At 42.5% G+C, this 26,081-nt stretch overlaps 3 protein-coding genes across 6 annotated transcripts in view; 2 read left to right on the top strand and 1 right to left on the bottom strand.

The window, feature by feature from the left end:
• SRGAP2 (SLIT-ROBO Rho GTPase activating protein 2) overlaps window positions 1-11,892 on the bottom strand; it is a 231,310-nt gene extending 219,418 nt beyond the window's left edge. For all 4 annotated transcript variants that reach the window (XM_081026382.1, XM_081026383.1, XM_081026384.1 and 1 more), the window contains exons 1-2: window positions 11,703-11,892; window positions 9,338-9,946 (exon numbers count right to left, since the gene is read on the bottom strand). In XM_081026382.1, coding sequence (XP_080882508.1) covers window positions 9,338-9,404 — 67 coding nt within the window. In that variant the 5' untranslated portion in view covers window positions 9,405-9,946; window positions 11,703-11,892. The remainder of the gene's footprint in view (window positions 1-9,337; window positions 9,947-11,702) is intronic.
• A 1,291-nt stretch (window positions 11,893-13,183) lies between these two features.
• FAM72A (family with sequence similarity 72 member A) lies at window positions 13,184-25,464 on the top strand. Its single transcript, XM_081026381.1, has 4 exons — window positions 13,184-13,453; window positions 15,659-15,736; window positions 20,644-20,768; window positions 24,300-25,464. Exons 1-4 carry the CDS (start codon window positions 13,302-13,304, stop codon window positions 24,392-24,394), a joined length of 450 nt encoding a protein of 149 aa, XP_080882507.1. The 5' UTR covers window positions 13,184-13,301; the 3' UTR covers window positions 24,395-25,464.
• Window positions 16,615-18,102, top strand: LOC308487204 (non-POU domain-containing octamer-binding protein-like). The gene has a single exon (XM_081025223.1). It carries the CDS (start codon window positions 16,682-16,684, stop codon window positions 18,080-18,082), a length of 1,401 nt encoding a protein of 466 aa, XP_080881349.1. The 5' UTR covers window positions 16,615-16,681; the 3' UTR covers window positions 18,083-18,102.
• Window positions 25,465-26,081: the final 617 nt, after the last annotated feature.

The following is a 26,081-nucleotide window of genomic DNA, read 5'->3' as shown; positions in this document are numbered from 1 at the left end:
GCTAGGTCTTATTTTCAGGGACACAGGGTATCACTCCAAAACTGGTACCTCAGTCAAGAAGCCTCCCTAATGAACAGCTTACTCATCTGACAAGATCTGGCCCAATTCCCTCCGCCCCATATTAAATACGTATTAATGCATATATACATACATAATGTAAAAGGGACCAGATCTCTAAGAGATTTACACGTTTGGAGAAATTGCTGCCAACTCTTCAGAAACAGGATGTATTTCTTAAAGTTCATGGCATGTCTTGTCTTGGCCAGCTCATGCTCTTGGGTCCCTCTATTATCCGTGCTTTGTTTTCCTGTGGAGCCCTGGCCACCCAGCCATCCATGGCTGGTGAGGTTACCTTCTCCCCGGAGAGAAGTACTCAAACCCTGCCCACCCACCATGTTGTGATTCAAAATGCAGAATCTGGGCTCAGACAGCAAAGACAAGGTCCCAACTTTCACAATGTCTTTCAGGTTGCCTGCCCACCAATTAGTGATTTGTAGAAAAAAAGGTTTAAAACAAACAAAAATAAGATTGTGCCTTCTCCCTAGCAGATGGCATCCTAAAATAACCACATAGGCACGCTTCCCAGCTGTTTTTCCTTCCTCATCAATATATGTTCAAGTTCAGAACCATTCATTCATAATGTACAAATAAGGTCAAGGGGACTTAATACCAAATGCCTTGAAAAACCAGAGGGAAAAATTTGCCTGTTTGTCCCTTTGGACCTTTCCTGCCCACTTACCGTAGATCATGCAACTGTTTCTAACCAGGCAATAGTTCTCTCCAAACCCATGCTTCGAAAAAGTGTCACAACAGTTCCTTTCCCAGGTCAATTCTGTTTTAACTCCCAGGCAGAATAGACCTAAACTTTCTCAATTTTACACTTCGAATGTCTGTTTAAAATGATGAAATAATCCTGGACAAATGTAGAGTGCATTTTGCTTCAATTATAAGAAAGCTTACTTTGTTTTAAACTCTTTGGAATTTCAGAGTTAATATTTTCTTGGTTTCCAAGGAAGAGTCATGATTGAAAAAATCTGATCAACTCAATCACATCTCTAGGGCAAGAATTCTAAAGAGGGCAGTAGGCTAGTAAATGAGGAAAAACACTCCCCACTGAGGAGCCTCCATGGGCTATATAGTTTGTACCTGTCCTTGTATAGTGACAAGTCACAATGTTTGATCTACTTTGAATTTCAAATAACGTTAACATAAGGAGAAGGCTTTTCATTGGAGTAGGGGGAGAAATGCAGAAGCATGCCATCATGGCACTGTCATTCAACCTCAACTCAGAAAACGTTTACATTCAATTTATAAGCATTTTAGTACTTACTATGTGCCAGAAGCTGGACATGGAAATGAATAAAAGACAGTTCTGTCCCCAACGTGCTCAGTGAGTTGTAAACAAAGAGATGTAAATGAAAATATTACCATGTAATATGACGAGTGCAATGATACAGGTGAGCATGAGGACACTGCTGAGGAGATGCTGACAGCGTGTGAATTAATTTTGTGCAGAAAGCCAGGGGAGATTCTGAGGAATCCTGCCTGGAATCCTGCACAGAGTCACTGTGGAGAGAGCGGGGATAATTAGGGAAGACTTCCTGGAGGTGGTGCTTCTGAGCTGGATTTTAAAGGATGAATAAGTGTTTTCCAGGTTTGAGGAAAAGAACCCATTCCAAAAAAAGGACACAGCATGAAGCATGAAATAACATTATATAATAAGGAAACTAGAGGGAATTCAGCTTTGTGGTGTTATAAAATGTGAGCAGGGTAGGTGGGAAGTGATGGGAGTGAACAGTCTTTTATGCTATGACTTTTAACAGGATTGTAAATTTGTTTTTTAAAAAAAATCATTTGGTAGTATTGTGCAAGATACATTGTTAAGATCAAATTAAGAAACTATTTCTAAAGGAATTATTTGTAGTAGTTCAGGTCATTCATTTATGCATTCATCCTTATAGCCAATATATATTTACTAAGAGCCACCATTTAGGCTGCAATAATACTGTTCTAGACATGTTTCCTATCTGAACAAACCCCCATATAAGAGCTATTTACTTATTTAATATTGGGCACACACTGAGCTAGCATTTTATATAATACATGTTCGCAATAAACCAGCAAGGTAGATCTTGTTATCTTTATATGAGGAAGAGGAAGCTTGGAAGAGAAATTGAGTGACTTAAGCAAGGCCATAGAGCCAAGAGGGTGATGTTGACAAGATTCCAACTGAGGGCTGATTCCAAAGCCTACATTCTCTACACTGCGTTACACAACCTCAAAACATTCCTACCAGTAAAAGAGAGAAGACTGAAGACAAACTTTAAATCATAAGGCAGTACAAGATCAATGCCCGAGTGCTGTGTGAGTGAACTAGATAGAAGGGTCATTTATGGTTAGAGTGACCAAGGAAGCCAGCCAAGAAAAGTTGGTTTTACTGGAAGGGTGAGATTTCAGGAGGTAGAGATGCAGGACTGGGCAGGGACAAAGGGGTAATTCCACCAACCAACAGAGCTCAAAACTCAGACTCAGGTGCCAGCCGAGTTTCTAATTCTTAATCCATCATTCACCAGCAGCAGCTCTGGGGCAAGTCACTGAATCTCTTACATCTCAGTTTCATCAGCAGCAAAATGGGATAAGAGCAATAATTCCTCCTTGAGTTGATAGAAGGATTAGGAAATAAACAATGGTAAACCCCAAACAAACAGTAAATGTTAGCTAATAGTATATGCATTTAAAGAATGGCAAATAGTCTAGATAGGTCTCCAGCCCTTTTAGAGAAATATGGTTGAAATGATAAAATTGAGACCAAAACTGAGGACCAAATTAACGTTTAGCTGGAAAGTTGGTCTCTATTCAGCACAATAGGGACTCAATCATTTAGGGGAAAGAAGCCATATTCATAACATTCTGAGCAAGATCTCCCACGGGAGCCCCCAGCCTCTCCTCTTGGCATCTGGCTCACTTATGACCCCTTCAGAAGAGGCATGAGGTTCAAGCAAAGTCTATAGGAAAATAGATACTGTCACTCATCAACTCACGTCCAAGATTTTTTTCTTTGATTTCTCCCTCTATCCCATTCCAAACACACAGTAATGACTAAGACATAATTATGAACCCTACTTCCCTGAGAGACTGTCTTTATTCACTAAGATTAAATATATTTTCCAGGAACCAATCAGGGTAGTTTGGATCATTATTTATTACTTTTTTAAATTTGATAATACTTGGCTTTTACTTATTATTAAGCTAACGTCATTTCTATAATGTGTTTATTATATTATGTATTTATTAACACATTATAATGAATAAATTTTTGGTGGTGATGGTTATGTTCACTTACCTTAATTATAATGGTTTCATGGGTATATGACATATATCAAAATTTATCAAACATTCCTTATACATGTGCAATTCATTATGTCAATTAAATTTCAATAAGGCTGTTAAAATACAATAGAAGTTCAATAATTCATGTAATTATTATGAAGTATAAAATTGTTATTAATATATAATGTTCATATTATAAACATAAATACATATTCATAAAATGAAAATATGAATGCAGATATTAAATCTTACTTGGCTCTAAAAATATTTATCAGGACAGGTGATTGAATAGAAACGTATATACAGGCTTTTAAAACTTTGGTATAGAGGGCATTTTTTAAAAATAGGGATATACCCATGTTCATAGCAGCATTATTTGCAATTGCCAAATGCATTCACTGACAGATGAATGAATAAACAAAATGTGGTATATACATAAGTCCTTAAAAAAGGAAGGAAATTCTAACAAATGCTACAACATGGATAAATCTTGAAGACATTATAGTAAGTAAAATTAGCCAGTCACAAAAGGACAAATACTGTATGATTCCACTTATATGAGGTACCTAGAGCAATCAAATGGAGGGGGGGATGGGTGGATATTGTTTAATGGGTAGAGTATTAATTTTTCAAGGTGAAAAGAGTTCTCTGGATAGATGGCAGTGAAGATTGCACAACAACGTGAATGTACACTTAAGAATGGTTAAGATGGAAAAAATTTTTAATTTTAAAAAAGAATGATTAAGAAGGTAAATTTTGTGTGATGTATATTTTACAATTAGAGAAAGAGATGAGAGTTCCTACACATTATTACAAAATCAGTACAGGTGTTATTTCGTCATTTTAAAAAAAGCTTTTTAAGTGCTTTCATTATTTATATTTAAATCAAACAACTTCTGAGGTAATTTTCCCAGATTCCCCAAAAGGCCAATTCTATAGCTGACACCAAGTTAAAACTGTTCATTTGAATTATATTGAGTAGAAATCTGCATATCGACTTTTTCCCTGCAACATGACATAATATTTTCCTAACAAAGACCTCAGAGGCCGAAGGTGTAAGGTAAGGACAATTCCCATGAAGAAAACCTTTCTGGAAGGAGAACTCTACAGGTGCCACTGGCAGCCCACGTGTATCTCGAGTGAACAACAGGAGCTCATGAGTCAGGGCCTGGGCGCCTGCTGGTTTTCTGTAGACCCTACCTAACAGGGAGGGCCAGGTCAAACTGCAGACTTCACAGTGGAGAAATGATCAGGGCTTGTCCAGGTTTTCAACCTGTGTGGAGGTGGCCATAACTACCTGATGGGCTTCTCCAAAGGGAATTTGTTCTCATTTCCCAAGAGAATGCCTGAAATTGGGACAGCTGAGGACTCCTCAGCACTGTTTCTAACGACTGCTGCTCTGCACAGCACAGCCTCCCCAGCTCCTTCCTCCCAGCTCCTTCAACTCTGAGTTACAGAATACATGCATTTTTCCAAGAGCTTCATTTTTGTCCAGGAGTTCACCTGAACTGCAGAGTCTTATTTTCCCTGAGTAAGGGAAGAGGAGCCTTCAATCATCTAGCAAGAAGATGATAGCATCTGCGTCGGGCTTCCAACAAGATGTTTTACTGCAGCTTTTTACAAACTGATTATATTTAAAGCTCCCTTGGGGGGTGGGGGCTGGGAGGAAAGAAGCTTCTGAGAAGACCTTTGTTGGCATGAGTGAAGAACTGCTCAGACCTCCCAAGGGAACAAGTTGTTTAAATACCAGCAATCCACATTCCCAAGTGCATATGCACACACAATATGTCCCGAGTTTTAAATTTCATCCCCTGCTCTAAAAGGGTCCTGAAAGGGTTAAACTGTTCTAGGCAAAGGCCTGAGGCTTTTCTATCAAACTGCTCCAGGTGTTAATTACAAAATTTCACTTCTCAGCTTTGTGGTGCATACAGTTCTTCTAAGACAGGAGAGAGAGATAGAAGAGAGAAAAGAAAAAGAGGGAGGGGAAAAGGGAAGGAGGGTGGGAAAAATGGAGGGAGGGAAGAAGGAAGAAAGGAAGGAAAGAAGAAAGGAAGGAAAAGACAAGTCCCCTAATGTTCTCAAGAAAGAGAATTTGATCAGCACACAGTGCTACCCCGTTTCAGATGATTCCTCCTGGAAAATCTGCATGAACTGTCAATCTCAGGCTTTCTGAGGGACTGTAAAACCTCAAGGTATGGAGAAGGCAAAGGAAAAGGCGTCTTGAATAAGGACAGGACAATAGCTGGGCCTGTATGCAGTGATGTGAACCCACCGAAATGCAAGTCAGATTATTGCCTCTGGTAACCATGCACCTTACCACATTTCACTGTTCCAATCCCACAAGAAGCTAACAGGCTAGAAGCCAAAAGGGCTTGGGGTTACGACCATGAATCTGACCAGGGTAGTCAAGAATTTCCAGAGATTAATGTGTATGAAAGCGCTTTGTAAATTGGAAAGAGCCATGTAAAAGTACTATGAATATTAGTGCTCTCGAATCAGACATTGAGAGGGATGAACTTTCAAAGGAATCTGAACACCCACAAACCAGAAACAATGATGGTTTTTAAGAAGGCGGCTTAAAGGCAGGCTGACTAAGGAGACACGCCCCTCATAAAACCACACTGGGGTGGGGTTTGGGGCTGTAGCCTCAGAAGTCCTTCAGGGCACATGCAAGCAGGTGATTTAAAGGGAGGCAAAAAACACAGGATAGACAGGGTCCCACAAATTCCATTTAGAGTCCACTTGCTTCAAACCATTCTGACTGAAAAGCAGGGCCCAGGACCCTGGTCAGAGACAGAGAACAACAGCAGCCAACCATTAGTTGACCTGTTCATTTTACAGGTCTAGGGGTTTTAAGTGACTGGCCCAAGATATCTTCCGCTACTACTGGAGGAACTTACTAGAACAAGTTTCATTCCCAGACTTTTCCTATCATTTAATAGCTGGTGCTTTGGGAACCAATAGGCAACACAGCCTTACAGATCAGCCAATTCAACAAGAGGGAAGGTTTGCTAACAGAGGAGCAGACTGTACTAACACTGAGTGTCAGGTACTGTGCTAAATGATTCTTATATACTATTTCATTGACTTCTTACAACTACTTTAGGCAATGTACATTATTTTGTCTATTTTCCGGGTTAGGAAACCGAGGCTCAGACAAGGCATGAAGCTGGCCCAAGGTGTATGGCAGAATTGAGATTTAAACCTGGACCCCATAGACTCAGAAACTTGTGCTTTTAACCACCAGACCAAAACAGCAATTTTCTTCTTTATCTTGGCATCTGTAAGAGAAGTAAGACTGGCAGTGCTATGAGTCCCACATAACACATAAAAAACATAATAATTCTGACAAGAGCTTCCAGCTTACGTGGGAGCAGAGCCAACCCAGAACCCAGGTCCCTTTTGTCTCCAAGTTTTATGCTTTTCCACAGAGAGCACGGGTTCTAGAATGTAAGCTTCATGAGGGAGGGGACTTTTGTCTTGTCGATTGTACACTGCCACTCCAGTACACAGAGAAGGCACCCAATAAATAGCTGATAAATAAAAGAATGGAGTCGAGCTGCTGTATGACCTTGGGAGGGCTTGTTATCCTCTCTAAGCCTGTCTTCACTAAACAAATAGAGGATGAAATAATATCCACCTCCAGGGTTGATGTGATGATTAAATGAGACAATTCTTACAAAGCACTTGAGACAGACTGGAACATAATGAGCACCCAAAATGTAATCTACTATTATCATTATTACTACTGTTATTCATTGACAAATTTTGGCTTCTTAAGGATATTTTTTTCCGTACTCTGGTCAGATGATGTTTCATAGTAAACAGGAATAGAATAGCAGAATTAGGAGTCGGTAAGCTGCTTCTAGTTTCAGATCTACCACTGCCCAGCTGTGTGACCTTGGACAAGCCTCTTAATTTCTCCATACTCTTCTCAGCTATAAAATAAGGAACTAAACCATTCAAATCAGTTCCATACGTGTTTACTGGATGCCTTCGGAGTAAGGCATCATGCTCGGCAACTATAAAATCTATGAATACTGTCAATGGAAAAATATCAGAGCAAAGCAAAATAGTGCCCTGCTCGTGGCAAGGTAGAAGAGAAATCCTAAAGAGCCAACTTTATTACATCATCTCAATGAGCAATGTTTGTAAATATACGAAGTGTTTAATTATGAGATACTCATGAGAAATCCCTCACCAGTAAGGAATCAGCAGATACGTTCTATTCACACCTATCAGCCCTGAACCTTCCAAAATATAAACATGTAAAATCACTCTGCGCCTTAGTCAAATGGCGTGCTTCTGAAAAGATATTTGGGAAAGTCAAAGTTATTCACACTCCCTATGGCAATAGTTAAGAATAGGATATGTAAAAAGAAAAAAGAATGACGATATCTGGTTAAAACTGGGGGGGAGCGGGAATGTTCCAGGAGCAGAATGTAGTACATCTGGACAGGACATGGAGGCCAATGGCCTTTTGTTTACAAAAACAGGCCTGGATTATGAACAGTGACAAGAGGCCAAAACCTCAATTATAACTCAACAACCACACCTCTCCCAATTCCAGTTCAACTGAAGCTATCAATCAGTCAACTCCCCCACCTTCTGTAATAAACCCACCAATGTTTGCAGCCAAGTGCGTAGAAGGTCCCTCAGGGCATGTCCAGCATTGACCAAGCTGATGACAGTAAAAAGGTACCACAGGCACAATGGGGACTTCAAACTACCTTCCAAGGTTCCAAGAGATAAGGCAGTTTCCCATTTCAAACTCTACCCTCCCCCCACCCCAGGCAATCATTAGAGGGGAGACATGGCCCTTGTCAAGTCTTCTATGATAGGAAATGGTCTCCTTACATTGGTGCAGAAAAAAGAGGGGCCTCTCCCTCTGTACTCTGAAACAAAGGAAAACCCAGAGCTCCAACCATGTGGTGTAACATTCAAGGCCACCCACCTCTCCCACTCCCCAGCTGAGGTGTCAATGGGCTAGAGCCACATGAGTCTTCCCAGCCACTGGCCAGGAGGGAACAGTGCCTTGCACTAACACACGGGGCTCTTAAATAGGAATGAACCCCTCCTATTGGAACTGCTGGTTAAAAAAGGCATCTGGGAAGGGGCTTTGATTCGCATGCCAAGTCAGGCAGCCGAATGACTAGATGCGCAGACCGGTCCCTCGGTTTCTCCATCTCCACATTCTGCTCTATCCTTCACATTTTTGCAAAGAGGTAGAGTGGGCCATTAAAAGCATGTATTCTGGAGCAGAGGGTGACAATGCAGAAGGTTTAAACAATTATGTTTTTCCATCCTCCAGAATCAGCACCACCCAGCAACCCTAACATCTCAACTCCATTCAGGTTTAGGGGAGGGCGGAGACCCAGTGTGAGTGACCTTATTCTTTCTGTTCTCTGATCTCTAGCTGAATGCAAGGCCACCTTAGACTAGAGCAAGTACAAGGTGCACCCAAGGTGGCTACAGACTTTCTGTGTCCGATGCCATAGCAAATGTCATGTTTGGACACAGTGCATCAGGAAAAAACCGCGCCTCTCCCAGGACTCTCCAAAGGTACACCTTCTCAAGGTTGCCTTTCTCTGCCTGGATTCCTCTTCAACCTCTGGAATAAATTCCCTAACACCTGTCAGATTTCAGTCGTCCTCCTTCAAGGAAACCTGACCCAGACAACCAGAGGCAAATTGCCGCCTTTTACTCTCCAAGAACCTCCTGCCCCTCCCCCACCCTATCCAGCCTGAGGAAAAGGGCTGCCAAAATAATGGCCAGCCCTACAGGAGCAAACCCTAAAGCCCACTCCGAAAAATCCCCTTCCTGAGCTTGTAGTCTCTGGCACTGCCCATCCCTCAGAGGCTCAGACCTACGTATGAAACCACCTCTGGGGTCGGCCTGCCCCCACCTGCTCCACCCAAAGAAATGAACCTCCTGCAAATCAGGATGGAAAAACATGCCTCAATGGTCCACAGATCATATGCATTATGCTATTTTTCCAAGCCCTTACCTTTGACCTGAGTATCGTACTCTGCTATGATCTCCTTATCCTTTTTGAATTTGGCTGGAGACGTCATGTTTTCCTTCTTTCTTCCAAATTCGAATTGTGAATTGATAGATCCACGGGAAAAATCCAACCACTGAAATCAATACCTCCAAGACTGCTTCTCCCGAGGGCAGAAGGGGTCCCCCGCGGTGGTCTCCAGCGCTCCGGGGAGCGCGGGCTGCGGGCTGGGCAGGCGGCTACGGAGGGCACATGCAGACGGTGAGCGCTGGGGCCGGGCGCGGTGACGGCTGGTTCCTGTGCTAGAGCCGGAGCCGCAGGCTCAGCATTAGCCGGGAGAACTGCAGCGCCCGGAGGCTGGCCTGGGGTCTGACATCAACGACACAGGCGGGGAGTGCAAGTCCTTCCGCACAACATGGTGTGGGGCTGCGGGGGTGTGGACGCGCCCAGCTGTGTCCCCGGGAGGGAATGGGTGCGTATTAGGGTGCCGCGGGAGGGCTGGGCGTGCTTCGCGGTTTTTTGTTGCACAGGCTCGAAGATGCTGCAAACCAAATCCCAAACGGGAGCCGCAGCAGCTCGGCCTGGATCGGAAGTCGTTTGCTCCAGTTCACTTGCCTGTAAATGCAGGGAAAAGGGGAGGGGGCGATTAGCCCCGGCGCAGATCCTAATCGCAGCGGGGGTGGGGTAGGGGACGACGTTCCACGTCCTGCCGCGGCCCATTCATCTCCAAACGCCGCCCGGCCCGGAGAGCTAGGCGCGGCGAGATGGGGAGGAAGGCAGCTCCCTCCGGATTTTGTTTTAAGGCTGAAAGAAAACACTTTGGAGCAGCCGCCTAAACTGGCTTCGGGTGGGGACACTGCGGCGGGAACGCGGGGCTCCGGGCGGGGACTGCGGCACCTCGGCGGCCTCCGGAGCCCTCTGGAGCCAGCGCTGGGCAGCGGCCAGCCAGAAAGAGCCCTCCCGGGCCTGCCTCCGACGCGGCCCCTGACCCCCAGCCGGGCAACTCGCGGGACATCAAAGGGGATCAAAGCCGGGAAGGGACAAGCCACCCGGGCACAACTTTTCTTCCCCTCCCGCCCCTCCTCCCAGTTGTTTTGTTTTTGGTTACTAGCTTCTCTTGGCAGCAAAATGTTTGGGGTGGGGGGGGGAGGAGATCTGCAGGAAAAAGCTAGCTCCGCACGGGACACATCCAGGAAAACAATGTGGTCTGCAGAAGCAGGAAACCGGTTAGAGGCGAGGGTCGGAGTCGGGAAAACCGGGAAGCGGGAGGGGGGGGGGGAGGGGGCGGAAAGCAGCCGTCGCCTGCCCCAAGCCAGGGACGAGAGTGACTCTAAATGCCACCCCCGATATTTTTTGTCACCCGAGCCCAGAGATCCTAGATACCGCACCCAATCCCAGGCCTGGGGGAGGGGTTCGTGAGGGTCGCAGTCCCGATTCCTCGCACCAGGAGGTGCGGGAGGAGATCCCGCCCCGGCCCCGGCCGGAAGGCGGGAGGGAAGCAGGCTGGAGCGCAGAGCTGTGCGCCTCGCTCCCCGGCGTGCCGCAGCGGCCACCCTTCCTCCTTGGCCGCCCCTTTCCCCCTTCGCGCCGGGAGGAGGAGGCTCCTGCCCGTGTCTCCCACTTCTCGAACCCGGAGAAAGGGCCACACAGAGCGAGGAAAACCGAGCAGAGGAGGCCTGGTGGTTCACGCGGGCAGGAAGCGGGGAGGGGGCTGAGAGGTGGGGTGCTACGGCTGCACGGGAGCCAGGGATAACTGGAGCTGTCGCACACGCTTAGAAGACCGCGCGAGGGCATGGGCGGAGGGGGGGGGCGAGTTAGGAGACTACGCAAGGATGTTAGCAACTTTGGGGACCCACATCTGGTTCTGGAACGGGAGAGTGCGAAGAGGAGCCATTCGGGGCAGGCCGGGGGCTAGGACCCGGGAAGAGCCCCGGAAGCAATGCGAAACACCCATTCTTCTGGGTCCAGGGCTGTAACCCGGCGGTCTGCCAGAGCTCGGAGACAGGGTTAGAGGGCAGCCGACGGTTACGGGTACTGCCAACGACGGCTGCCCCAAGATGGACTAAGGCTGCCCGTATGCCGAGGACTTGGGGAGGGGGCAGGGTGCGGGCTGCGCGGCGGCAAGCCAGGGCGGAGCGCCAGGCAGCGTAGTGAAGAGCGGAGACGCAGTCCTTAGAAGTATTACGGGCTGTACCCGGAGATTTGGAGAGGGTCGTGAGGGAGCGGGTCGGAGGGATTCCGGGCGGCCCCGCGAAGGCGGTGCAGTAAGCAGCCTCCGCGCCCTCTGCTTTCCGTCCCTGCCCCGGTTTGTTCAGTCAGGGTCCGGCCCCGCGGAGGGTAAAAAGAAAGGGAAGAGGGAAGGAGCCTTTACCTGGCTCTGACGCGACGGGTCCCAGGCCCCCGGCTCCGCTTCCCACTCAGAGCTCTCCTCCCCTCTCTTCCCCGCCACCCGCTTCTACGCAGATTGGTCCCTTAGTCCCCTGAAGAGCCTCCGCCAACTCTGCAGGACCCCGCCGGGAAGCAGAGCCCACCCCCTTGCCAATCACCGCCCGATTTCTATCGACCGATGGGGCCTGTAACCAATAGGAATAGGTGATCCCGAGAGACCAGGGATAATAAGGAGGAGGGGCCGGCGAAACTTGGAGGTGTGACTAGCACTACCGAGGCGTGGTCAGGAGTAAGCTCCCCAGGCGGTGGCGGAACCCTGAAGTAGAATTGATGGGCGGGATTAAGTTGGAATCAACAACCAAACACAAATTCTTGAGAAAAGGCACGACCAATTGGACCCGGGTGGAGAGTAGGGGCGTTGCGGAGAATTTTAGCCAATAGAGAGTAGAAACCGGTGGAGACTGTAGAACGTCTTCCAATAAGAGGCACGAGAGACGTCCTTGCCTCTTTCACTAGTGCTGGAGTAGGTCCGCCCCAGCCTCCTGGAACCCGCCAATGAGGTCGGAAGCGGAGCCAGCTTCGGCAAACCAGCAAGTCGAACTGATCTCGGCACCGTCACTGGGGCGGGGCGTACGGTCTTCTCGCCACTAAGATGTCGTCAAGGGAGGGCTCCCGAGCCTTCCAATGCGGGACGTGGGCGAGCCGTAGTTCTCCCAATCCGTGCACTGCGCTGGCAATTCAAACTGACAGAGGGTTGGAAAGGCAGAGACAGCGGAAGAGGGCGTGAAAAACGACGTGCTCGGTGACAGAGACCCTAACGCCGACTGAACCCCCACAGCGACTTCCATTCCGCCCCACCAACACCGCCGCGCGCTCCGGAGCGGAAGGCGGGATTCACGAGGGAGAGTTACGGGGCGGGGGACGCGCGAGAAACCGCGCGTGAGCCCGCGCGCGCGGGCCGGGGGCCGCCAGGAGAGAAGCGCAGCGGGGCCGGCGAGCGAGCGGAGCTGGGGAGAGTCGCGGAAGGACTGGGGAGAAGCGGGATCGTCCCGGGGGATAGAGCTGAGGCGACTTCTGAATCTTGGGAAGAGAACGATTTCCAAAGAGGAGACGTGGGTAGGGACGCGTAGCCCACGACCCGACGGAGAGGAGTTAGAACTCTCGGGGGCGGGGGCGCTTGAGAGAGCAGAAGCCTTCAAGGAGAGACTGTACTGGGGAAGCCCGTGGGATTGCCCGCGGGCGGGAGCCGGAGGAGAGGATCGTTTTAGACCGGAGGCCTGGAAAATAGAGCAGTTCCCGGGGACTCTTGCAGCGTGGCCTCTCCCCACTTCAAACAACACTCCCTTCCCCGACAGTTAAAAGGAAAGCCAAAATTGCTGTTTCCCTCCTGTTTCTACTCAATAAATATTACTTTTACCATCCCACGGGAAAACAGAACAGAACTCATTTCCTTCCCGATCTCAGGGTTTGGAAAAGCTCGAGACCTCGCAATTTAGTTTGGAGCCTGAGGGAATCCAACTAGGAAGGGTCTTGCCCCTGTTTCCGTTTTCAAAATCCCGCACCTCCTCCTTCCCGGGACGCCATGTCTACCAGCAGCTGTACTTTCAAGGACCGGTGCGTGTCCATGCTGCGCTGCAAATTCTGTAAACAAGTGCTCAGCTCCAGGGGCATGAAGGCTGTTTTGCTGGCTGATACCGAAATAGACCTTTTCTCCACAGACATCCCTCCTACCAAGTAAGTCATGCTAGTGGCGGGCAACGGCAGTCTTTAACTAAATGGGGAAATGTTTGGCCTGGCCTTCTGGGAGCCAACAAGGAGGTTATCATTTGGTTGTTCCAGCCACTCCCAACAGTCTGATGATCCCCTTGGAGTATAACTAAGTGGGCAGACTGTCTGGAGAAAGCCTGTGGTTTAGCCGGAGTGGTCAGTCCTGATGTGATGCTTCCAGTTCAATTATAACCATGAGACCACATCTCTTAAGTTGGATACCAGGTGCAATGCCCAACCAGCCATTCTCTCCCCGATCAAGTCCATGACCTAGACTCCAGGTAAACTCAGGCAAGCTTCCCTGTACTGTTGGACAGGAGAGGTCACTTACGTTTTTCATTTTTATCTGTAGTTTTACAACAAAAAACATTCACAGTTCTCTACCATTATTTGCGATTGGCATGCCGAATCAGATTCCAATATATAATTCTGTATCCTTTTTCCTAAAAATCTCTCTCTTCCTCGGAATGAGAGACTTAAATATATTTGTATGAGACAAAATAGAGACTTTGCCCTAAAAGAATCCTTGTCTCCCAAAAAGCCTATTGATATCATGCGTTCATTGGCATAATTAAATCCTTTTACATTCTGTCTTCAGTCGCTACCCACTTTTAGGTGTAGAGTCTTTAAGAATCTGCCTTCTATTTGGAAAAATAACCACTTTATTTGACTCAAATATATCTTTTTCTAGCTCTAAAAGGTACTTTCTTTTTCCATAGTCAATCTGGCCCTTACATAATTTTCTAGATTTAGCCCTTTATTGCAACTTTATCATTAAAATGAAAGGTAGTTATTTCATTTTATTTCATCCATATTGTTCATCAAAATATGGATGAACAACTAGCTATTCTTTGGACACAGATCCAGAGGAGGCAGACTAATAGTCATAATATTTTAAATAGAAGGTTAAAAATTTTTTTTAATATACTCAAAGCTATGGACTCTTCCTCCCTTGAAATCTTTTCTAAATTGGTTTAAGTGTAGTCGTGCCTAATGGCAAAGCCATTTATTGCAAAGATAAATGGGTTAATATTTTCAGTATGTGTGTGTATGGTGTGTTGCAAAAAAGAAAAAGCGCTAGACAATAAATCTGGAAACTACTATTGCAAAGGTTCTATGATTAAAACCCATTCATCTTTACAATCGCTGTGGTAAGTAACAAGACAGTCATAAGGAGGGCTCAGATATGTGAATTGTTAGAGGTTAGAGCAGAATCTAGAATAGATTCAGGTCTTTCCTATTGTCTACTCTTCCTTGTAGGGGTTATTATGGTAATAGATTAATGCGCTAAGATGTGTGTGAATCAATGAACACATAAGATGTTTTAAATGGAAAGTTTGTTATATTTATGGTGAGTTCACAAATCTTAACTGACTGTTACAAAATATACTGTAGTTCTACTTTAGAGTCTTTTTCAGCTCTTTAGGACTACAAAATTCATACTAAATCACAATCAAAAGTACATTTGATAGCAAGGATATGGGAAAATTGGAACCCTTGTGCACTATTGGTGGGAATGTAAAATGGTGTCACTGCTATGGAAAAGCATAGCAGCTCCTCAAAAAATGGAAAATAGAATTACCATATGATCCAGCAATCCCACTTCTGGGTATACGAGTATATCCAAAAGAATTTAATGCAGAATAGAAGAGGTATGTGCACACCCGAGTTCTTAGCAGCATTATTTACAATAACCAAGAGGTGGAAACAACCCAAATGTCCATAAATAGATGAGTAAACAAAATGTGGTATATGTATGCAATAAAATACTATTCAGCCTTAAAAAGGAAGTCTATCCTGTCACATACTACAACATGGATGGACCTTGAGGATATTATGCTAAGGAAAAATAAGCCAGTCACAGAAAGACAAATACTGTATGATTCTGCTTGTATGTGGTATCTAAAACAGTCAAATTAATAGGAACAGAAAGTAGAATGATAGTTACCAGAGGCTGGAAGAAGAGGGAAATGGGGAGTTGTTGTTTAATAGGGACGGAGTTTCGATTTTACAAGATGAAGAAGGTCTGAAGATTTGTTGCACAACAATGTGAATACACTTTACAGTTCTGAACTACATTTAAAAATGGCTAAGTTAGTAATTTTATGTTATGTGTATTTTGTCATTTTTTGAAAAGTGCATTTGACTTTCTCTACACTTTTACCTTTCCAGCACAGTGGACTTAATTGGAAGATGCTATTTCACTGAAATCTGCAAATGTAAACTGAAGGACATCGCATGTTTAAAATGGTATTTATGGCAATTTTCTAGATAGCCCTGGGTTTGCTAGATGGATGTTCACACCAAAGCAGAGAGAAAGGTTCAGTGGGCTGTATCAAGCACTGGTTATAACCCATGCAATGAGCCATTGAAGCATCATTTGTTACTTTGAGCTATTTCTTAAAACGATCTTGTGACACTTTACATTTGTATATGATTTTACAATTTTTCAAAGTTCATTGACAGATACCTGCTTTAATTTTGGAAAAAGGCAGCGTAGTTCGGATGGAAAAAACATTTGGATTTACAGTCATAAAAGTCAGGTTCAAGCCCTGGCCCTACCCTTACTATCTATGTGATCTTGAGTAAACTCCTTAAACCTCTAAACCTCTGACCTCTGTTTTCTTATTTAATTTATATATATATGTAATGTGTAAATATATATATATATATTATATATATATATATATATATATATATATATTTTTTTTTTTTTTGTATTGGGGAACAGTGTGTTTCTCCAGGGTCCATCAGCTCCAAGTAGTTGTCTTTCAATCTAGTTGTGGAGGGCGCAGCTCAGCTCCAAGTCCAGTTGCCGTTTTGAACTGGTAACCTTGTCGAGAGCTCGCACTCTAACCAACTTAGCCATCTGGCCGTCCAGAAGCTCAGCGGCTGCTCATTGTCTTCAATCTACCATATTTCCCCGAAAATAAGACCTAGCTGGACCATCAGTTCTAATGTGTCTTTAGGAGCAAAAATTAATATAAGACCTGGTAGTATAGTATTAGTATTAGTATTAGTATTAGTATTAGTATTAGTATATATGACCTGGTTTTATATTATAGTAAAATAAGACCAGGTCTTATATAAATTTTTGCTCCAAAAGACACAGAGCAGCTTTTCTTGGGACGGTAGAGGCCGTGTGGCGTCGCCGTTACTCCGAGGAGAGAGAACAGTCGGTAGAGGGGTGCAGAAATGCAGAGTAACAAAACTTTTAACTTGGAGAAGCAAAACCATGCTCCAAGGAAGCACCATCCGCATCACCACCAGCAGCACCAGCAGCAGCCACCGCCGCCACCAATACCTGCAAATGGGCAGCAAGCCAGCAGCCAAAATGAAGGCTTGACTATTGACCTGAAGAATTTTAGGAAACCAGGAGAGAAGACCTTCACCCAACGGAGCAGGCTTTTTGTGGGCAATCTTCCCCCTGACATCACTGAGGAGGAAATGAGGAAACTGTTTGAGAAATATGGGAAGGCAGGCGAAGTCTTCATTCATAAGGATAAGGGCTTTGGCTTTATCCGACTGGAAACACGAACTCTAGCAGAGATTGCCAAAGTGGAGCTGGACAACATGCCACTCCGTGGAAAGCAGCTGCGTGTGCGCTTTGCCTGCCATAGCGCATCCCTTACGGTCCGAAACCTTCCTCAATATGTGTCCAATGAGCTGCTGGAGGAAGCCTTTTCTGTGTTCGGCCAGGTGGAGAGGGCTGTGGTCATTGTGGACGACCGAGGAAGGCCCTCAGGAAAAGGCATTGTTGAGTTCTCAGGGAAGCCAGCTGCTCGGAAAGCTCTGGACAGATGCAGTGAAGGCTCTTTCCTGCTAACCACATTTCCTCGCCCTGTGACTGTGGAGCCCATGGACCAGTTAGATGATGAAGAGGGACTTCCAGAGAAGCTGGTTATAAAGAACCAGCAATTTCACAAGGAGCGCGAGCAGCCACCTAGATTCGCACAGCCTGGCTCCTTTGAGTACGAGTATGCCATGCGCTGGAAGGCGCTCATTGAGATGGAGAAGCAGCAGCAGGACCAGGTGGACCGCAACATCAAGGAGGCCCGTGAGAAACTGGAGATGGAGATGGAGGCCGCCCGCCATGAGCACCAGGTCATGTTAATGAGGCAGGATCTGATGCGGCGTCAAGAAGAACTGCGGAGAATGGAAGAGCTGCACAACCAAGAAGTGCAAAAACGAAAGCAGCTGGAGCTCAGGCAGGAGGAGGAGCGCCGGCGCCGTGAGGAAGAGATGCGGCGACAACAGGAAGAAATGATGCGACGACAGCAGGAAGGATTCAAGGGAGCCTTCCCCGATGCGAGAGAGCAGGAGATTCGGATGGGCCAGATGGCTATGGGAGGTGCTATGGGCATAAACAACAGAGGCGCCATGCCCCCTGCTCCTGTGCCAACTGGTACCCCAGCTCCTCCAGGACCTGCCACTATGATGCCAGATGGAACCTTGGGACCCACCCCACCAACAACTGAACGCTTTGGCCAAGCTGCTGCAATGGAAGGAATTGGAGCAATTGGTGGAACCCCTCCTGCATTCAACCGTGCAGCTCCTGGAGCTGAATTCGCTCCAAACAAACGTCGCCGATACTAATAAAGTTGCAGTGTCTAGTTTCCCAAAAAAAAAAAAAAAAAAAAAAAAAAAAGACACAGAGCAATGGTCGGGCTAGGTCTTATTTTTGGGGAAATGGTAGTTGTAGAGGGTGCAGTTCACTGGTCCATGTGAGAATCAAACCGGCAACCCTGTTGTTCAGAGCTCCTGCTCTAACCAAGTGAGCCATCCGGCCGCCCCTAATTTATATTCTTAAGAAGATAAACTGGAGAAAATAGAAACTATCTTCTTAAGATATAAATTAAAATATCTTTTATGTTTACCTTATAGAGTTGTAGTGAAAATCAAATGAATTATGAATGTTAAAAGACTGATAAACTATGAATTACGACACAAATGAAAATTATTACTATTATTTTCTGCGAGGTAGACTTGAGTGTTATTAGTCCCATTTTAAAAGAAGGTTGAGATTTTCTCATTTAAATGGGATTTGAATTATAAATTATAATCCTAATAATTTAAGTTAGCAAACTCTTATTTTGTGCCAGTTTCATTCATTCCTTCAAACTATATAATGAGATCCTACCAGGTGCTAGTCATTGTTATAGGGGATGGAGACACAGCAATAAACAAGACAGAATCACTGGCCTTTGGGCATTATATTCTAATGGGAACAGTCAATCAATAAGATATTTAAATAAATAAGATATTGAATAAGGTAGCACGTCCTTCAAAGGAAGTAATAATAATAAATGATAGAGAATAATAGAGGTTGGGAGCGTAAGAACTATTTTAGAGAACATGGTCAGGGAAGCCTTCTCAGGAGAAGGTGACATAGGAGTTGAATCCTAAAGGATAAGAAGGAGCCAGAGGAAGAATGTTCTAGGTAGAGGGAACAGCAAGTGCAGAGAACACAAGGCAAGAAAAAGCTTAACATGTTCAATGACTAAAAAGATGATGACAGTATGGCTGAGACATTGTGAGCATCAGGGGAGAGTAGTATGAATAGATTAGAGTCGTAGTCAAATTACAGATCATCTGGATCAGCGCTGTCCAATAGAAATAATGCAAGCTGCATATGGAATTTAAAATATTCTAGTAAAAATTTCTATTTAAAAAAATAAAAAGAAGCAGATGAAATTAATTTTAATCATATATGTTACTTAACCCAATATATCCAAAATATTACCATTTCAACATGTAACCAACATAAATTATTGAAATATTTTACGTTTTATTTTTTATTCTTAGTCTTTAAAATCTGGTATATGTTTTATACTTAACAGCAGATTTCAGTTCAAGCTGGCCAAATTTCAAGAGCTCAATAGCCACATTTGGATGGCACAGATCTACACGTTGGTATGAAGGGATTTGTTTTCATTTTTGGCAAATGGGAAGCCATTGAAGAGGTTTTAACAAGGGAACAAAATGATCTGATGTGTCCCTACTAGAATGTTAGTTCCATGAGAACAAAACCCTTGTATTCCTAGCACCTAAAATAGTACCTAACACATAATACCTGCTCAATAAACATTAGTTGAATGAGTCAATGAATACAGGCGGTAATTAAAGCCCTAAAATTTACTCCTGCAATCTAGTCTTAGTGCTACCAGCACCATGCTCTAACCAATTGTGCTAACCGGCCACCCTCTTGCAATCTAGTCTTACAAATAACTGTCAGTCCTAGTTTAAGAACAACTTTTGTTTTCATTTGTTTGCCTTTCAAGCAGATTATGATTAGAAGACATATTTTAGGTGGGCTGGTAAGTTTTATAGCATTTTTTACAGGGCCTCACAAAAATGACCAACTCCCACATCTCACAGGGTGAGAACAAGCAATAATAAGAATTTTTACAACTTAAGGTATAAGCAGTTCATGTTGTCATTTTTATTTTTGTAAAGCACTAACTAAAACATTCCCTATATATTCACTCTATTTAATAGTGACCACATAGGGAAAGAAAAAAAAAACCTGCAGAAAGTGAAGTACTTGTAATCAGATGGATAATCCTGAAGACATTAAAAACTTTTGCAACTTTCTCTACAGGCTGTGGATTTGCTTTACTTCTGAATTCCTACAGAAACACTGAAACTAAAATTAGAGCAGCCAGCTTGTGTTTGGTTTCTAGGGGTTCATGCTGTCTTCCTACTTCTCCATCTGTTGAAACAGTTTTTAGGTGCTGGCATAGAACTAGAACATATAAGAACCCAACTTGCCACAGTTCTGGGAATAGCAAAAACCTTTTACCCACAGATCTGAATTTAATATATTTTGTCTGTACTGCACATCAATTTTGGGTGTTTTACACAACAAATGACAACCTTGTAGCATCTAGAAGCTGGCTTCTGAAGGGAAAATGAATAAAATAATACCAGCAAGAAAGAAATGGAGAATATGTTAGTATTATTTCACTTGAAGACTATTTTCCTGCTTGACTATAGATAGACCTGTAACCATTATCAGAGTAACTCTCATCCCAAAGATCCCAGCAATGCAGCAGGAGGAAATGAGGTCTTTATGTCATCTACTTACATTAGCACATAAAAATGCTTACATGGCCAGGTATTACATGGTATCTAATAATATTTACTTTCTTTTTTAGTGGGAACATCGTAGGTTATCATGTGATTGTTCCATGTTGTTCCTGCCTTCTTTCCTGTAACAATGGACACTTCTGGATGTTTCACAGCCAGGCAGTTTATGGTATTAACAGACTAGACTCTACTGGTAAGAAACAATTGACTCAGCCCTTCCTCTAACATTTTTCTATCAATACCTGAGTGAAACTCCCAATAGATCATTTCAGGATTCCCTCTGAGACCTTCCTACGTGGGTTGGATCCACTAGAGTGAAGTGTCAATCCTTTTATCCCAAACATTCACTTATGGAAACTACTAGCCAAAATTCATTGCCATTTCTTTTATCATCATTGTATTGAAGAGCCTCAAACTTGGCTGGATTTCATAGCCTTTTTAAATTGATATTTTAATTGCTCTAAATTGCTGCCTTGATACATATTTTGACTCTAGAAAGTTTTGGAAGATTTTAGATTTGATAGTTAATTTTGTGTGTGTGTGTGTGTGTGTGTGTGTGTGTGTGTGTGTGTATGAGAAAGGGAGAAAGGGGAGGCTGGGATTGTGGAAGTTGGGAGGAAAGATGACTAAGTAACCACTCTATTTGGTTATATTATTTTAGGATAAAAATGGACATTTTAACATCTATATTAATAAATTATAGAATTTTAGTCAAGGGAAATATTTAATACCAATATATTATACTAATTATTTAGTAGGAAATATACAACCAGTTCTTAAAGGATATTTACATAATACGTTTTATATTGTCTGGAGCCATTCAGTTTTGTTATAGAACACATGTTCTCAATATTTAATATCTATTTACACAACAGACCAAGTTGATGTTTAGTGGAACTTTTTTAGTGGGAGCTGGAGTTTATAGAACTTTAGTTTACAGGCCAATTTTAAGGAACTTGACAATCCAAGTTGGCACTAACACTCAGGTTTTTAGATGTATGTGTTAATCTTCTTCAGAACTTAAAATATATTCCTTTTTTTAAGTATGATTTGTTTTCACTGACTAAAAGATTACGAATTCTAAACTAGGTTGTCAGGTTCTTTAGACCCTCCAATTACGCTTGGGTTTTTATAGACTCAGATTGTTTTTGTCTTTTTTAATCACCTGGTGTTCAATTGTGGTTCTGAACCCACTATTTGGGGTCTCAATTTAAGACTCTAGTATGTTAAGAAGGCCATTATTGAACAAAGACTTCTCTGAACTCCCCTAAGTGAGATATAGGCTCCTAAATTAGGTTTCCAGTTTCATATTTGTGTTGCTCATGGGACACATTAAAGGAAGTTTCTACTTTGGTATTATTTTTTCTGCTTCATACAATTCAAAACACGGGGTGGAGACTTTTCAATTTTTATTTACCTTTTTATATTAGTTAATTTTTTAAAGATGAAAGTCCAGCATTCTTCCATTTGCATTGAATCTAATCCATGAGAAACAGATGTATCACAAGATTTCCTTCCTCCCTTCTTAACAGAGAAAGGAAGGTGCTGCTTCTGTCAGATCCAATCTATTAGTTTATTTTTTCTTCTTTGAACCAATTGTGCCGAGCTACTCACGTCTCTGAGTATTAACTCCAAGAATATCAAACTTCTCCTTTGTAACTCTAATATTGTGATTTAAAGAAGAATTTTCTAGATGCTTGATATAAAAAAGAGTTCTCATGGCTGTTAGAACTGTCCTTGAAACACCTGAACGAGCAGCTTCAAAGCTGCTCATAAAAGCTTCATACCCACGCTTTATAAAATTCTAGAATGTTTAGACTGAAAGGGCATCAAGAAGTCTATGTTCTAGGTTAGCCTACACATGTAGACCTGATTTCCCAAAACTTTCCTGAGGAGGCTTGGGAAAACTCAGTTCAAATTCCCTGGGATTAGCAAATGCCCTCAAAGGCAAATTGACTTCAGCTCTCTGTTGACCTTTATGGGTTCTAATTGTCCCTTAGATTTTGGCCTAGTAATTTCTTACGATCCTGTCAGCTCTTCATTGCCATCTTACCAGAAGCAAAACACCATTCATTCTTGGGGAGAAAACAGGTGTTTTTTATTATAAACAATTCAAACACAAAAAAAATTACTGTAAATAATATGATAGGCATGCATATCATAACAAAACTGAATGGCTCCAGACAATATAAAATGTATTATGTAAATATCCTTTAAGAATTGGTTGTATATTTCCTACTAAATAATTAGTATAACATATTGGTATTAAATATTTCCCTTGACTAAAATTCTATCATAATTAATTAATTAATTAATAATATGTATGTATCAAATAGATGCTAAATTCTTGCCTAATTAGATTCCAATATGTCATCTAAGACAGACAGTTGATTGTTTCTACTGTTTCAACAATGCAGCAGTGCACATTCTTGTACATGTCTCCTTGGGCACCTGTGCAAAATGGGCAGTTAAAGGAAAGGCTGAGTGATGGGCCATGTTTGCTACATATATCTATATATATATTTATACATATGTATATAATTTTTTTTAATTCACATGGAATATGCTATAGACATAAAAAGAAATGAACTAAATCTACACATATGGACATAGGTATATCTCAAAAATATAATGTTTAATAAAAACAGCAAATTAGAAAAGATACATACAATACCATACTGTAAAAAATTTAAATACACAAAACAATATGTAGTCTGTGGTTGTATGCCTTTGTAGTAAAAGTAAAAACATTCATGGTGTACTGGGAAGTGGTGGAAACTGGTTTCAAACCAAATCTCCAAACCCTGACTCCTTCCGTTCCACCATGTGGCCACTCTCACTCTGTGTGAAGGAGACATCCAGAGTTGCTGCGTTCTCCTTGTGCCCACGCTGACAACTGGACAGCTTAAGATTTCCTTTCTTGTTGGACTTCATTGGCTTTCCTAGAGGTCAATTAATAATGGTTATTTGTTTTTTTGTTTGTTTTCAGTTTAGTACTTTCAAGTTACAATATAGTACATGCCCAGGGAAAAAACATCTCATTATCATCTACCATATATGTGGTCTTATACTAGCAGCCAGTGCTGGATTCTTCAATATGCAACCTGACTGTCCTTTCATAATGAGGCTTTAGATTGTTGTGTGGGATATTGTATTGACAGCTATAACCTGGTCCTAAAGTTTACAGTTCTACCTACCTTAATAGCCTCTGGTCTAAAACCCACATGTATCAAAGATTAATAACTGGCTCCAGAACCTTGCTGGAGGTTTAAATCAGAAAAAGGCACCAACTACTTCCGTATTTATCGAGGAGATGAGGATACCGATTCAGGCCTTTTCCTTGCACGGTCCAAAGAGACACTTAATCTAAAAGGTCTTGTGAGAACTCTATTCTTAAAAATTAAAATAGATTTGAAAATTATCAGTGTAGAGTGATTATGGCACAATACAGCTGGAGGCAAGGTTTGAGTGAATGGATTCCTGAGATCCTTTTGAGTTCCCAGATTCTAGAATTCAAGCCCTTACTTAAAAGGGTTTAAAGAATGTTTATGTCTTAGATTAAAAATGTTAGATAAATTTATTTGTGGCGCTTTCTTTCATAGTTTTTCTCTTTACTGCTAACTATGGTTTAATATATGAACGTTAACATACAAGTTTTTGTATGTCATGATCTGAGCTGTAACAGTAGTTAGCATCAACTGACTTTATGACCTTTTATTTTCAGGTGTTAACTTCCTACTTTGGGGCAACTTGCCAGAGATAGAAGAGAGTACAGATGAAGATGGGTCAGATATCTCAGCAGAGGAGTGTATTAGATGAATATAGCATTATGACAGATGTAATACTCAAACTTTTTCTGATTTAAAATGTATATTAATGGATCAACTTTAAAACTGTTAGTAAGGATTTACCAGTGATTTCTTTTTTTGGAAACAAAAATGGGGCATTTTTTGATTTATTTATTTGCTGTCTTAAATTAATTACCTGAGTTTAATTTGAGCCAATGTAGTTTTTTTCTTCTATTTCTACTTCTTCCTCTTCCTTTCTCTGTCCCTCTGCCTGGTACAGGTGTATTCTTAAATTCAGATAGAAGAAGATTCTTTCATGTGTCACCTACCTCCCAATCTGGTGAAGTTTTTCTTACAACTAGATGCCAGATACCATTATTTTACATTCGGGAAAAGGGGCATTAGTACCCACACATATATCAACAATGCATATATGCATGCATAAATCCATGCATATAACCATGCATACATATGGGAACCTCAACTTGGAATTAAAGCTTAACAGGGAATCTTTAAAATCAGACTATTACGTTTCCATGAGTACTGCTTATCATGCTATATCAGTGATAACTACTTTAACATGGAGCAAGACTGTGAATCATTAAATAGAATAAATTTTGAAATGTATGGAGAAATTCTCTTCATTCCTCAACATGATGTTAGATAAATGAATTTGTCAGAAAATTATCAATATGTACTGTTTACAATATTATTCATTTAAATTCTTCTAAAGTCATACAGATACTGTGTTATGAAAGCCAGATAAAATAAACCTCTGTCGTTACGTCATCCCATTCTCTCAGGCTTTCGCCGTAAATAGCAAATTTTAGATGAGTAATCTTAGTTCCAGCCCTTAAATAGGAAAAAAAAAAAAAACTAAAGAAGTGGTTTGCTTAAGCCATTGTACATTATAAAGAGGGTTTGTTCTTTTTTTTTAAGCTGCATTCAGAGCCACAAGGGATAGGAAACTGGGATAATGTTGGATTCTGGTTTTATGTGTAGCTAAGATCAATGTATTGCCTTAACTAATATCTCAGCTGTAGGCATTTTGTCAGTAGTGATACCAAAACAGACTGAGTATTGTAAATAAACTTTTGTTCTAAAAATGACTGGCCTTCCTTTAATTTTTTTATTGTACCCACTTTTTTAAAAATATAAAAGTATAGAATATAAGAGCTAACATTTATTGAGTGCTTTCTGTGTACCAGATACTGTTCTAAATGCTTTACACATTTAATTCACTTATTCCACACAAGCAACCCGTGCCAGATAGGTACCATTATTATTCTTTTTTTACTGATAAGACAGGTAAAGCATAGAAAGGTGAAGTAGCTTGTCCAAGGTCACAGAACGGGTCAGAGATTTGGCCAGATCGAAACTCAGACAGACAGACAGACAGACGCCAGAGCTCCTGTTGTCATCTTTATGCTGTCACCCTGTGCACCTTCAGACATGCATCAGCTATGATTTTATTTAATCAAGAGAGATGCTGGATAACAACTACTCTGTTATGTATCCTGGGTGAGGGCTTAGTGACTAATTTCAATGTTGAACAAACTCATACTGGATCTTAGGGTGAGAGACCTGTGAGCATTGACAGAATTATTTGCTGTAAACCAAGATAAATGATGCTTCAGAAATGCTAGTAGCTGGAAAACTTTTCCAGAAGTCTTCAACTGACCATTGGCACTGACAGAAGGTCATCAAAAGAACCAAAG

This window comes from Rhinolophus hipposideros, assembly GCF_964194185.1.
Source record: "Rhinolophus hipposideros genome assembly, chromosome: 19".
Taxonomy (NCBI): Eukaryota; Metazoa; Chordata; class Mammalia; order Chiroptera; family Rhinolophidae; genus Rhinolophus; species Rhinolophus hipposideros.
This window is presented reverse-complemented; position numbering and strand designations above follow the sequence as displayed.

Bases quoted from the DNA above. Each gene is read 5' to 3' on its own strand.
- FAM72A (XM_081026381.1), top strand. From the start codon at position 13,302: ATGTCTACCAGCAGCTGTACTTTCAAGGACCGGTGCGTGTCCATGCTG. The intron at 13,454-15,658 runs GTAAGTCATGCT...TTACCTTTCCAG, and splicing joins ACAGACATCCCTCCTACCAA to CACAGTGGACTTAATTGGAA. The intron at 15,737-20,643 runs GTATTTATGGCA...TTTCTTTTTTAG, and splicing joins GACATCGCATGTTTAAAATG to TGGGAACATCGTAGGTTATC.
- LOC308487204 (XM_081025223.1), top strand. From the start codon at position 16,682: ATGCAGAGTAACAAAACTTTTAACTTGGAGAAGCAAAACCATGCTCCA.